Source organism: Drosophila melanogaster, chromosome 4, assembly GCF_000001215.4.
Source record: "Drosophila melanogaster chromosome 4".
Lineage (NCBI taxonomy): Eukaryota > Metazoa > Arthropoda > Insecta > Diptera > Drosophilidae > Drosophila > Drosophila melanogaster.
In genome coordinates, this window is record NC_004353.4 from 1,217,663 (window position 1) to 1,230,716 (window position 13,054).

Sequence of the window (13,054 nt, forward strand, 5' to 3'; positions counted from 1 at the left end):
AAATTATCAATTATAAATTATCAATTATCAATTATCAATTATCAATTATCAATTATCAATTATAAATTATAAATTATAAATTTATAAATTATAAATTTATAAATTATAAATTATAAATTATAAATTATAAATTATAAATTATAAATTATAAATTATAAATTATAAATTATAAATTATAAATTATAAATTATAAATTATAAATTATAAATTATAAATTATAAATTATAAATTATAAATTATAAATTATAAATTATAAATTATAAATTATAAATTATAAATTATAAATTATAAATTATAAATTATAAATTATAAATTATAAATTATAAATTATAAATTATAAATTATAAATTATAAATTATAAATTATAAATTATAAATTATAAATTATAAATTATAAATTATAAATTATAAATTATAAATTATAAATTATAAATTATAAATTATAAATTATAAATTATAAATTATAAATTATAAATTATAAATTATAAATTATAAATTATAAATTATAAATTATAAATTATAAATTATAAATTATAAATTATAAATTATAAATTATAAATTATAAATTATAAATTATAAATTATAAATTATAAATTATAAATTATAAATTATAAATTATAAATTATAAATTATAAATTATAAATTATAAATTATAAATTATAAATTATGAAATTATATATATATATAATATATATATTATGATAGAAATTATATATACATATTATATATTATTTTATATTGTATACTAGAAATTATATATACATATTATATATTATTATATATTATATATAAATTATGAAATTATATATATATAATATATATATTATGATAGAAATTATATATACATATTATATATTATTTTATATTGTATACTAGAAATTATATATACATATTATATATTATTTTATATTGTATACTAGAAATTATATATACATATTATATATTGTTTTATATTGTATACTAGAAATTATATTCGACAACAAATGAGTCGATATACAAACGAATCTTGATGATTATTCTAATAAATACCAAATGCAGAGCATATGTATATGAACATATGAATGTGCAAAAAATAAGTTTAAACTTTCAAGGTGGTTTTCTATTCAATGAGAGGAAAAATGTCTTTTCAAATTTTAAGGTTATATATATATAAATATATATAGTATATTATGTTTTCTTTTTGTTTTAAATCAATTGAAGATAACTAATTTCCTCTTAAACTATATAAAAAAAATATCTATTGATGATTTCTGAACATTCTTCAGAGAGCGGGCATAAGTTTGCCAATATTGCAGTACCCTGTAGATGTGACATCATATATTAGTATTTTGAGTTAGCTTGCGTACAAAAGGCCCTTCTTCACATTTGCTAGATATATCCAAGATCAAGGTCTTTAAAATACTCTAAATAGTTTACCGACTGTTAACAAGAATGTTTTCTTACTGGACCAAACAGAATATATCAAGCTCAGTAGATGGAAAAAAGATGGACAAAGTTTCTACCATGAGAAAAAAAAATTCAACAAAAGTTAAAATGGAGAAAAAAGAAACAGTTGTACCGATTACAGAAATGCGTGCTCTGGAATTTCAAGATTTCCTTAAGCGGGTACAGACGTTACAAATGTCGCACAACGAAAGCCGCGATTTAGTCAATGGACCTAATATCTGCAGTTCCATGGATATTGAAGTCGGCGAAGAACCTCCTACGACATCTTTTGCCGATAACATAGATAAAGCGTGTCCTTTACCAGTGCTGCGATCATCTGATTGTGATTGTGTGCCACTTTGTATGACAAATATTCGTGTATCAGTTGGTATTGACAAAGACTTAGAAATGATTCTTGAAATGGATCCGAGTATTGTAGATTTGGGTGATATTAGCATTGATGAAACTGCAGAACCGCGCATAGTGGGCTTACCTCCACTTTCGGGTGGGTAGGTATATACAATTAACTTTTTGTTATGGTTATACATTTATATGTACATATTGTAATATGCTTTAAAATGTATTATCTTCATTATTATTTGAACAGACCGACATTTAAAACTGCTACTCCCACTTCACGAACACAACTAAAACTGCAGCTACAACGTGAACAACAGCAACAAATGATGATACAACAACAGACATTAGACACTGCTATGGACCCAAAAATGCATCTATTGTTTGGCAGTGGGCAGGGGCTTATGGAATCGGAATTCATTGACAGCGGTAGTACCAGTGCTTGTGGCAGCGGGTCATCCAGTTTAGAACAAATGTCACAGTTAGTGCAAATGGACAATTTAATTGATTCGTCAAGTGGAGCCAAGCTTAAAGTTCCTCTTCAAAGTATCGGAGTAGATGTGCCACCCCAAGTGCTGCAGGTATATATATCCTGGAACAAAAATATAAAATTTTAACAAAATAAATTACAGGTCAGTACAGTGCTTGAAAACCCTACAAGGTATCACGTTATCCAAAAGCAAAAGAATCAAGTGAGGCAATATCTCAGCGAATCCTTTAAGCCGTCTATGTGGGGCAGTCATACCAGCGAAGTAAGTTTTTAAAATTGTTTGGTTACAAAATAAAATAATTTTAGGACACCATTTTAAACTGCAGATAAAATTAGCAAATAATTCTGCGTCAACGGGAAATCTTCAAAATTCATCTTTACAGAAAGGTATTTGCGATCCATTGGAGCGTACAAACCGATTTGGATGCGATTCGGCTGTGAGTGCTAAAAGAATTATGCCTTCCGATGACGCAATGCCTATTTCCCCATTCGGTGGTAGTTTTGTACGATGTGATGACATAAATCCAATTGAGCCAACTGTATTACGACCTAATAGTCATGGTGCTGGGGAACCAGAAAATGCACATAGAACGGCCCAGTTGGGACTTAGTAAAGCTAATTCAAGCCTAAGTTCAACGCGTTCTTCTTCAGGGATTGTTAATTCAATTCGAATTTCCAGTACATCAAGCTCGTTACAGTCTACCTCAGCTCCTATTTCGCCGAGCGTAAGTTCGGTTGCAACGAGTGTCTCTGAGGTGAGTACAAAATGGTCTGTTGCTAAAACAATTAGTAACAATAATACAAAATAAGTAATGAAAACATTTTGTAAGATTAGAAAAATATGACTAAAACTTCTTTAGCGTAGCGGTCTAGTATTAAAGATTCTTTTAGAAAATAGACTTTTTCTAAGGAAATACATACGTATTAAGAACCGCGGGTGTTACATAATTGTATCAAAATTTGGATTCTTCAAATGTTTTTATATATATCAATAAAAAACATTTTCAAAATATGTATGCAAAAGGTGTTTTTTAGGATGTGTTTGATGTTTATATGTTTTGAAATTTATAAAGAAAGTGCACAGGTTAAGAGCAGATTTTTTACCCGTTTTACTCATGTTTCCGACCATATAAACGTTGAGATCTCAGGAACTATAAAAGCTAGAAGGTTGAAATTAAGCGTACAGATTCTAGAGACAAAGACGCAGATCAAACAGCACAAATCTTCCATGCCCACACTTTTCAAAAATGTGTTATTTCGTTTAATATTAATTTTAAATTTAATTTTTATATTTAAATTTTATTTGATCAATTTATTTAAATTTACAGCTACCATCATTCGACAGCGATGTAAGTATACACAGATTTATTTTTAATACAAGTTAATCTTTGTAGAACCAAATATGTGTGGGTTGTGGTCGCTATTTAATCAATGAATGTTGTATTTGTATTTTGTATCTTAGTCTTAGTATAAATAGTTAGTTATAAAAATAAGTACCTTTTTGAATTTCAATTTTTGATTTAGATTTATTTGAAACTTACATCATATTCCTTTCAGCCAGATGACATCTTCGATGATATATTACAAAATGACTCTTTTAACTTTGATAAAAACTTCAACTCTGAGCTTTCAATTAAACAGGAACCTCAAAATTTAACTGATGCTGAAATGAATGCCCTAGCCAAGGACAGACAAAAGAAAGACAACCATAATATGAGTAATTTTATACAATAATCTTTACAAAATACCTTAATACTAGTATTGTTCTTTTCAGTTGAGCGAAGGCGACGCTTTAATATAAATGACAGAATAAAAGAGCTTGGTACCCTTTTGCCAAAGGGCAGTGATGCTTTTTACGAAGTAGTTCGAGACATTCGTCCAAACAAGGGGACAATCTTGAAGTCCTCTGTTGACTACATTAAATGCTTGAAACATGAGGTGACTCGCTTAAGACAAAATGAGTTACGTCAACGTCAAGTAGAGTTGCAAAATCGAAAGCTCATGTCTCGAATAAAAGTACACTTTAATCGCTTAAGTTTTATTCTGTAACTAAAGTTTTTTTTTTGCTTAAGGAATTGGAAATGCAGGCCAAGTCCCATGGAATTTTGTTATCAGAAAACCACCTAACATCACTATCAGCGCCTACTCAACCTTATCTTAAAAGTTTTAGCCTGTCTCCTACTGCTTCTCGGAGTCGTCGATCACTTTTTGACCAACCTGTTGAAAAAAAAGTAAGCCCTCATAAGTACGAAAATATTATTTACTAATTTATTGATTCACTTATAAAGATACAAGTTATTGATGGTGCCGATGGAAATATGGGAATGAATCAGGTTGATGAGTTTATGGAAGATTGCAAGTATGCAGTACAAGGCGGCGATCCGATGTTGTCCTCGCATAGTCACATGCAATCCGCGCCACAATCACCGAGTTCAAAAACTTTGAATAGTGGAAGTTTTGAACCAAAGAATTTTTCGGAGGCTGATGAAAGCCTTTTTAGAGGCAAATCAAGTTTAGCATCAGATGACTGTTGCGGTATAAATTGCAGTACTTCGTGCTATATTCAACACCAATTGACTTCGCGTGAGGGCCATCCAAATCATTCTCACCACACGGGTATACGAGAAATTCATAGTTTGTCTGATTCGGCTCAAAACTCAGAGTTTAGTAGGCTTGAGCATTGCGATGATCCACTTCTCTCATCTTCCCATAGGTCACTTGGCACCGTAGACGAAGATCAACATAATTCAGTTGATATGTCTGCAGTCATGGTACACGACTCCCTATCCTCTTTGGTAGATGACAACAATAGCGAAACAATGGTTCTTGCATCTGACACATTGGATATTGAGTTATAAATGATAAAGTTGTTAAAATTCGATATAATTTCTTTGAGGAATTATGTTAAATTCTACAAGGCTTAAAAGGTCCATCCTTTTTATAGTTTGTCAAACTCAGTGAACTTAAAATAACATGCTCTTTTATATGTATAGACCGTATTTTTTCAATTCATACTATTGATTCACTGAACATGTCGTTTACAAATGTATTATGATAAAAGCGCCTTAACGCTATTTATGTATAAACGGTATAACCAAACACTATATTAAATTTGTTACGTTAGTTTTAGTAAATGGAAACTGTTAGACTGTGACGAAACAAATATATGTGTCAACACTTACTTCCAAGAACTACATAGACACAAACAAAATATACCGATGAGAAAAAAAGAATATAAAGTTTGTAAGTTATTGTGGATTTTTTCATAAGATTTGTGATTTGATAAAAAAAACACGAAATAAGAATGGTCTAATATTATATATACCTTTAATCTAAATCATCAGGTATAATTTCAGAGCGCCTTCCTTTTCAAATAAGGAGTTGTGATAATTGTGTATATTAACATTGACAAATGTTTTATGTATAAAATAAGTAAAAGATTCCTAAAGTATTGAATATATTAATTTTGTTCGGCTTAATATATACTATCACAATTTTAATAAAATGGCTAGTGCTTAGTCACTTTTTAAACTTCTGCAGGGGGACTTAAGCATTAAAAATATTATTTAATTTAAAGTAATTGGCAATTTATAAAATAAAAACGTATATCACTCTGGGCTGTCTACATAATGACAAAAGGCAACAGGAGATTGTGCAAACCCAACTGATATATAAACGCATAGCAAAAATGATTCGTTAAAGTTGTCCGATCTTCATGAGTGCTACAGCATTGAAAATGTAGTCCAAAAACTAATGTGATAATATAATAAGAACTTAATAAATGGGAGAAACAACTTTAAATTAAAAAAAAAAAAAAAAAAAAAAAAATGTGTCCGAAACAATCGTGCATGGGTGGATTTTACATAGTTTCGACGAATCTAGCATAGTTATAGTACTCAGCGAGTAATGGGTATGTATACTGTTAGTGCTTTGGTATTAAGAAAAGCTGGGGAAATATTTTAAGAAAAAATTAGAAGAAATTAACTGGTGACAAATAATGTATCTAGTTTGGGATTAAAAAACACTTTCAACATTTTTTATTTGCTAAAGAAATCAATAAATATCTCATGTTAAATTAATAAATATTTCGATTCCAAGTAGATATAAATCAAAAAGTGTCGTAAACGTAATTTTCTTCCATCACAAGGCTAAATTAAAAAAATAAATATTTTGCACCGCACTCAGCACCAATGTAAGTATACCCTTCTTTATTACGAACATCCAGTGTGAATGGCAGCTGATATAATAAGCGCGTGTCAAAAAAACTTACCTTTCATCAATGCAATAATGCTTCTGAATATTGCCAAACAAAAATATTTTGAGTTTTTATAATATGAACAGACTTAGCACATAACAGATTTAACTAATTAAACTTTTGAAATTTCTGACTTTGTTGACCAGTGGCACAAAAGCTACACTCAACTAACTGCTTGGGTATATTTTATCTGCACTTGTAGTGCTGATTATAACATTTGTATGTATATTTAAATTCGCTGTATATACTACATATTTTACTTAAATAAAATTTTGACACTAATTGTAATTCAAGCGCATTATGGTTGGTTTTAAAAATATAATTGTTTTGTACATTTTCTAGCTGTAAGAAGGGGCGAGGCCAGAGTGTTTTAGTTTACCCATGGAAATTGGCAAGACAAACAATAAAACGAAGAAAAATCAAAACATTCTTCAAAAAAGTGGGCGCGCAGTTTTGGGAGGTTGGTGGACGTTAGAGTGGGCATGGCAGAAAGTGGTTTGGCAATTCAATAGAAATTTACAAGACCAATATATTATATATGAAAAAATATCAAAATATTTTGCAAAAGTCTGGGCGTGGCAGTTTTTTGTGTCTTGTGAGCAATTGGGCGTGAGAACATGGGTCAATAATTTTTTTTCGCTGCGGTTATGCCCCTAGCATCTGCATGCTTAATCTCAACCTTCTTTTTTTTATAGTTCCTGAGATCTCACCGTTCATACGGACATTGGCCAGTTCGACCCAGTTATTGACCTTGATCAAGAATATGTATACTTTATATGCATATCAAGGAAATTTAAGATTTATAGCTGTTTTACAAGTAACACAAATCGGTATTTTAATTTTCCGTCCATAATAGATTAACATAAAAAAATGAGTATAAATGTTTAAATCTATAATATGTATACATATTTTTTTGTAATTTTTTATCGTTAGCAGTTCATAAAAGGTAAAAGTTAACACAAAGGATGCAAGATAAATATACAATCTTGTATTGATGCTTTTATACATGTAAGTTCGCGACATTAAACAATTTTCCTAACATTTAATTAATTCGAACATATTAATCGGATATGTCGAATAATATATTTTTTAATCTGCCCCCAACGCCGAGATTTTTTTACCTATAAAGGATATACATTTATATTATCAGACTGTTCGACTGTCCATCCGCAACCGTTCCAATTCAGATTTATGATGTTTCTTACCCATGCAGATTGCACTGATTTGAATTAATAGTTTATGTGTTTTTAATACATTAGTATTTGGGGATTCTGTATGATATTCAACTGATATAACTGGAATAAAAAGAATTTTAAAAATCGGAGTTAAACTTTATTAAAACCGTGCTTTTTTGATTATTTAAATGTGTTATTACTGCAAGGGCATATAAACTTGCCGGACACAGCTCTCTTTGTCGGCCTATCTACCTATGCAAAGAACCATGTTTTAAGAATAGTAAACTATTAAATAATGAATAAAAAAATTGGCAAAGATCACTGTTTTAAAAATTCGGAATTATTAAATAAATAATGTACACATTCGATGATTATATTGTTTTATAACTTTTTATGTATCATTATTTGGATTAAATTCATAAATACGATTCGAATAATATAAAATTTTGACAACTTAAACATAGATTAAGCTGCAATAGCCACCATTCGAAAAACATAGAAATCTCAGAGGTAAACTTCTATAACTATAACTAAATCATGGTATTAACTGCAAGGGTATATAATCTTCGGCTAGTCAACAAAGCTTTCTTTCCTCGTTTTAATTAAAATGCATATAATTTAATTTATCGTCGTGAGATCTTTTCTGTCCATTTTCGTCTATAGCAATGCAAATCAGGGCCAAGACTTATTTAGTTTATCACTTGTATGGCAGTGCATTGTCAAATAATTTGATAACAACATAAAGTTCTGCCTCTAATCTCTTAAATGACTTATTACATATTGTCATAAATTAGCTACATATCCTTCGATTGTACTTTTAATTTATTCGTATGAAGAGACACATTTGATTTTCCAATAATGTCGATAGATTTATCCAATGCGTAATTACTAGCTATATTAACCAAAGACTCTTGTGCAACATCGATGTTAATAGAACCTGAGTTAAACGAGTAGCCAGTATTTTTTGATAGTAAATTTGGTGTAGTTGACGCCGAGTATTCTCCCAAAGCATCTAATTTTGTGGCTTGCTCCAAATGTGACAATGAGTTGGCCGAACTGTTTAACGAGCTCGAGAATAACCCTAAAATATATTTAAAAGTTGACAAAAGTTTAATATATAAAAAATAATCGATAAAATTACTGTTATTTTCATTGTTATTCATATACGGATAATATCTCGATGGCCCGACATCCACAGCGCTAAGACAACTCATTCCGCCGGAGTCAGCAGAATGTTTTGATGGTGATACAACAGTTGTTTGTCTAAAACTTTCTGGAAGAATGTCACTGTTCATCATAGGTTCTTTTGTTGCGGTTGATGATCCCTCTGGAACGGATTTTATAAGTTTGAAGTCCGTTTCTGGAACAGCACCATGGTGAAGACGAAGACTGGAATGGCTATTTTCCCTTTTAATCGTTAAAGATATAGATGTAGCAGACGTCGATGATGCAGTTGTCTCTGCTGCGAAGTTCCTATTCTGCCCTGTAAACAACATTCGTTAAACAAACCGTATTACATTATAAATCGAGTTTACCTGTAACTGGGGATTCGTTCCTACTAGAACATAATCCACTCACCCCACCACAGCCACTTGAGCTACTTGGTGGTCTCGGTAAGCGACGGCGAAGCCATGGATGTTTTAAAGCCTCGGAAGGTGTTAATCGCTTGTCTGCATCCCATTCAAGGCAACCACGTATAAAATTAAGAAAGAGTGGATCTTTGCATCCATCCAGCGCCTTAGATAGACTTTTTGAGCATGGCGGGCCCCTTTGTTTTCCACGACGTGACTGTCCGCCGATTAGGACCACCATTCCATCAGACATCGTTCGAACCGTACAATATCGAGGATACCCCTTTGGACTGAAAAACGATTTTGACCTCTTCGAGCTGGCTAGTATATTTTTATTGGGCATTCCTAAAACTTCAATGATGCAAGCCAACTGATCGCTTTCGTTTTCACCAGGAAACAATGCATGGCCTGAAAGCAGCTCTGCTAAAATACAACCCAACGACCACATGTCGATAGCTCTGCCATATTTTCCCCCCAAAATTACCTCTGGAGCGCGATAAAAACGAGACTGGATATATGTGTATATACGCTGGTTCTCGAAGCATGACGACCCAAAGTCAATTACCTTTAAATAAACAGAAGATATAAAATTATAATTCCTACCCAAATACAAATTGGCAATTATTACACTGCCATAGGAAGTCGGAAAAGGAATGGAAAATGTAAGCAAGAAAATCTTATTGTTTTACGTATTAAGTCCAGATAAATGTCAATATTCTCTATCCCTGCTTTTCGAAATCTTAAAGAGTGCAAACTGCTCTTTTGAGGTACTTTTACCTGCTCGCTTTGCAAGTTTGGGAATATGTATAGTTTACTTTGTACACTTGTTCGAATTAAAATACTTATAGACACACAAATGTTGTCTGTTTCCAACACAAAAGCCGTAATTTAACAAAGGCCGGGCAAGTAAAAAAATAATTCTTGGCTATGTAAAATAATTGAACACTTTAAGTACGCTGGCTTAAGTGGCCAAACGCGTGTTGTAATGTTTTTCTCGGGGTTGCAAACGACTAACCTGAAGCTAGCTTCCATCGTCGGATGGTATAATGGAAAAAGAGATTGAAGCTAGGATTAAACAAGAGAGAATGTATATATGTATATTCGAGTTCCCCGACTATCAGACACCCGTCACTCAGCTAGTGGGAATGTAAACGTGAAATTTCATAATTTTTTCGGGTTATCGATAGATATTTAATTTAAAAATTGTTTAATAGTGTGGTCATGACCGTTTCTGGCGTTTTGTATTTGTAGTTGGCGTGGCCAAGGTGTTTTTGGTATACAGATAAGAATTGGCAAGTCAAACAAAATAAAACGAAGAAATATCAAAACATTTTTCAAAAGAGTGGGCGTGGAAGTTTTGGGCGTTAGAGTGACCTTGGCAGCAAGGGTCAACAAACTTGCTCTGCGTATATGTCTCTCGAATCTGTATGCTTAATCTCAACCATCTAGCTTTTATAGTTCCTGAGATCGAGAAGTTCATGGCCAGATCTATTCACCTATTGATCCTGATCAAGAATATACTTTATACTTTTCAACAATCTAGTATACACTTTACTTAACGAGTATCGCGCGCTCGGGACCCTTATACGGGCGGTCATGGCTATATCCTAGCTTTTATTTTATTATCCTTCTATCCCTTTATCTTCGAGTAAGTGTCATATATATAATCGATCCTGTATACTTTACTAAGTTCCGTCATTTTTAAGCGACGTACTTACCTTTATACCAGAACGTCCTTGTTGCTTGAGTAGCACATTTTCTGGTTTCATATCGCAATGAATAATATCATTTTTATATAGTGCATCCAAACATTGTAGCAAAGAGTGTGCAAACTTTCGCACCAGCTGCAAACTGAAGCCTTTAAATCCATTTTTCTTAATTAATTCGTAAAGATTTATGCTGAGCAGCTCAAATGTAATGCATGTATGATTGCGGAAAGTAAAGTAATCAAACATGTGTATGATGTTCATAGTATTATATTTATCGTGACGGCGTAAATGATGAAGAATGCGAATTTCCTCTTGGGCCTGGCGGTGAAACCGCTTTTCATTGCGCACTATTTTTAAGGCAACATGTTCGTGAGTTTTATGATCATACGCTTTAATGACCTGTCCAAAGCTACCTTTTCCGATTATCTTTAGCATTTCATACCGATATGCTACGTGATCATGCGGTACATGAATGTAAGCGCCTTGTTCATTGTCGTATTCAGAATTATTTGGGCCATAGACTCCTGGGCGCTTCTTAGCGTTGGCGCCAATAAAATATATCTGCGGATAAGTTAGTATTTCTGTTCGCTCGTATGGAGTTAGTTTATTCATATATAAAATCATTACTTGTTGTGGGGAAACTACCAGAACCTTCGGTTTCTCGTGTAATTCACATTTTTGTTGGCCAGACATAATAATTTGTTCGTGAAATAAAAAGGTGTGGTTTTCCATTACAGAAGATTCTTTGACTGAAATTAGCGATTCACATTCGGGTTCCGACTTTGATTTCGAATTTTCCGAAATCGTACGCAAAAACAACCCAGGAACATCTTTTGTCTTTGATGGAGATGTTACATTAGGCAACGATATTGCTATAATTTTTAATTTAATTAAAAGGATCATTTAAATACTTATTAGTGACAAAAAATTTTTTACCTTGAATAGACTCTGAAATTTCGCAGCAATCGAAAATGGGTAAAATTTGAATATCTCCAGGGTAATTGGCAATATTATTTGATGGCTGCGTGGGAAAGTCTTCTTTACTATCATTGAGCATTGCCAATGGTTCAAAGCATCGGGTTAAATATTGTAATCCACTGTCCCGGTATTGATGACGGTTGGCTTTTTCAGTATTATTTTGAGCGATACCAGTATGTGTTAAATTTTGGTTAATCATCTGAATTTGTATCTGAGGTAGTGATGTAGGAGGTGAAAGTGCTTTTGAGAGTTGTGTGTTTTCCAGATGAGTTGTGTTTAAATTATTTTTGTCTGTTGCGGGTGTTTCAGATAATTCGATATGATTGTTTTTTTTTTCTTGAGAACCGACCATAGTGCGCTTGTTTATGGTAGTTATTAAATCCGATTTTATGTAGATTGTTATAAATTAGTTTATTACATTTCGGGTGTTCCCAGGATACAGAATTATTTAATGTGTTTTATAACAACACAGTTTTCATTAAACTAGTTTGCCGCAACTGGAATAAGAAATATTTGGTTTAATAACGATTGTGTGCCTTAATATACATTTTAGTCGGCAATGCACTCTACTTTAAAAAAATATCCTATTATCGTATCAAAATTGATTTTGTTTTTTAACTTTCCGATCTTGGTTTTTTCTAAATACTTTTTATTTGTGTAAATAGTTTGTATATATGTACTTACATCTGCATATACATAACGAACAGTTGAAAGGCACAGCCAAAATAAATAGTAATATATATTGAGGTTATAAACTTCGGCACTTGTGCTTAAATTTATTATTTTTGTATTGCTATACCTTTAATTAATTAAATATAATAATACCTTAATAAGTATATTGTCAACACTTAATTGAGTTTATGTCCATGTACATACATACATATATGTACAAATATTGCACATCGATGAAGACTGTATCAGAACAGTTTGATTAAACATTAACCGAGAGCTATAATATTTGATGTATTGCAATGATTTGTATTGTATACTTTACAAATAGGTAAAACCAGATATTTGTTTATCGTACAATTTCATTTGAATACACAATTTTCAAAGCGACCCGAACAAAGAGAAGAACAGTGTGACCGTGTTAAA

The 13,054-nt window shown here is 31.5% G+C and overlaps 2 protein-coding genes across 7 annotated transcripts in view, besides 3 other annotated features; one reads left to right on the top strand and one right to left on the bottom strand.

Annotated features, from left to right (window-relative positions):
- Mitf overlaps positions 1–6,805 on the top strand; it is a 25,616-nt gene extending 18,811 nt beyond the window's left edge. Inside the window, exons 2-9 of one of the 4 annotated variants that reach the window (NM_001038719.2) lie at positions 2,032–2,362; positions 2,414–2,533; positions 2,598–3,026; positions 3,600–3,620; positions 3,829–3,988; positions 4,046–4,287; positions 4,344–4,502; positions 4,560–6,805. In NM_001038719.2, the coding sequence (NP_001033808.1) occupies positions 2,032–2,362; positions 2,414–2,533; positions 2,598–3,026; positions 3,600–3,620; positions 3,829–3,988; positions 4,046–4,287; positions 4,344–4,502; positions 4,560–5,129 (2,032 nt within the window). In that variant the 3' untranslated portion in view covers positions 5,130–6,805. Of the gene's footprint in view, positions 1–1,377; positions 1,934–2,031; positions 2,363–2,413; positions 2,534–2,597; positions 3,027–3,599; positions 3,621–3,828; positions 3,989–4,045; positions 4,288–4,343; positions 4,503–4,559 lie in introns of those variants that run through there. The other 3 variants (NM_001038718.2, NM_001258507.1, NM_001258508.2) reach the window with 3 other exon arrangements.
- Positions 6,806–6,940: 135 nt separating this feature from the next.
- Positions 6,941–7,291: a mobile genetic element.
- A 135-nt stretch (positions 7,292–7,426) lies between these two features.
- Dyrk3 (Dual-specificity tyrosine phosphorylation-regulated kinase 3) lies at positions 7,427–13,051 on the bottom strand. Of its 3 annotated transcripts, none has more exons than NM_001038725.2 (7): positions 12,836–13,051; positions 12,644–12,758; positions 11,918–12,456; positions 10,991–11,853; positions 9,237–9,837; positions 8,843–9,184; positions 7,427–8,782 (listed from the first exon to the last, which is right to left on the bottom strand). In NM_001038725.2, exons 3-7 carry the CDS (start codon positions 12,309–12,311, stop codon positions 8,496–8,498), a joined length of 2,487 nt encoding a protein of 828 aa, NP_001033814.1. In that variant the 5' UTR covers positions 12,312–12,456; positions 12,644–12,758; positions 12,836–13,051; the 3' UTR covers positions 7,427–8,495. The 3 variants fall into 3 exon arrangements, with proteins under 3 accessions (NP_001033814.1, NP_001033810.1, NP_001033812.1); NM_001038721.2 differs by having other exon boundaries at positions 8,075–8,782; NM_001038723.2 differs by lacking the exon at positions 12,644–12,758 and having other exon boundaries at positions 8,075–8,782; positions 12,785–13,051.
- Positions 10,017–10,243: a mobile genetic element.
- Positions 10,350–10,793: a mobile genetic element.
- Positions 13,052–13,054: the final 3 nt, after the last annotated feature.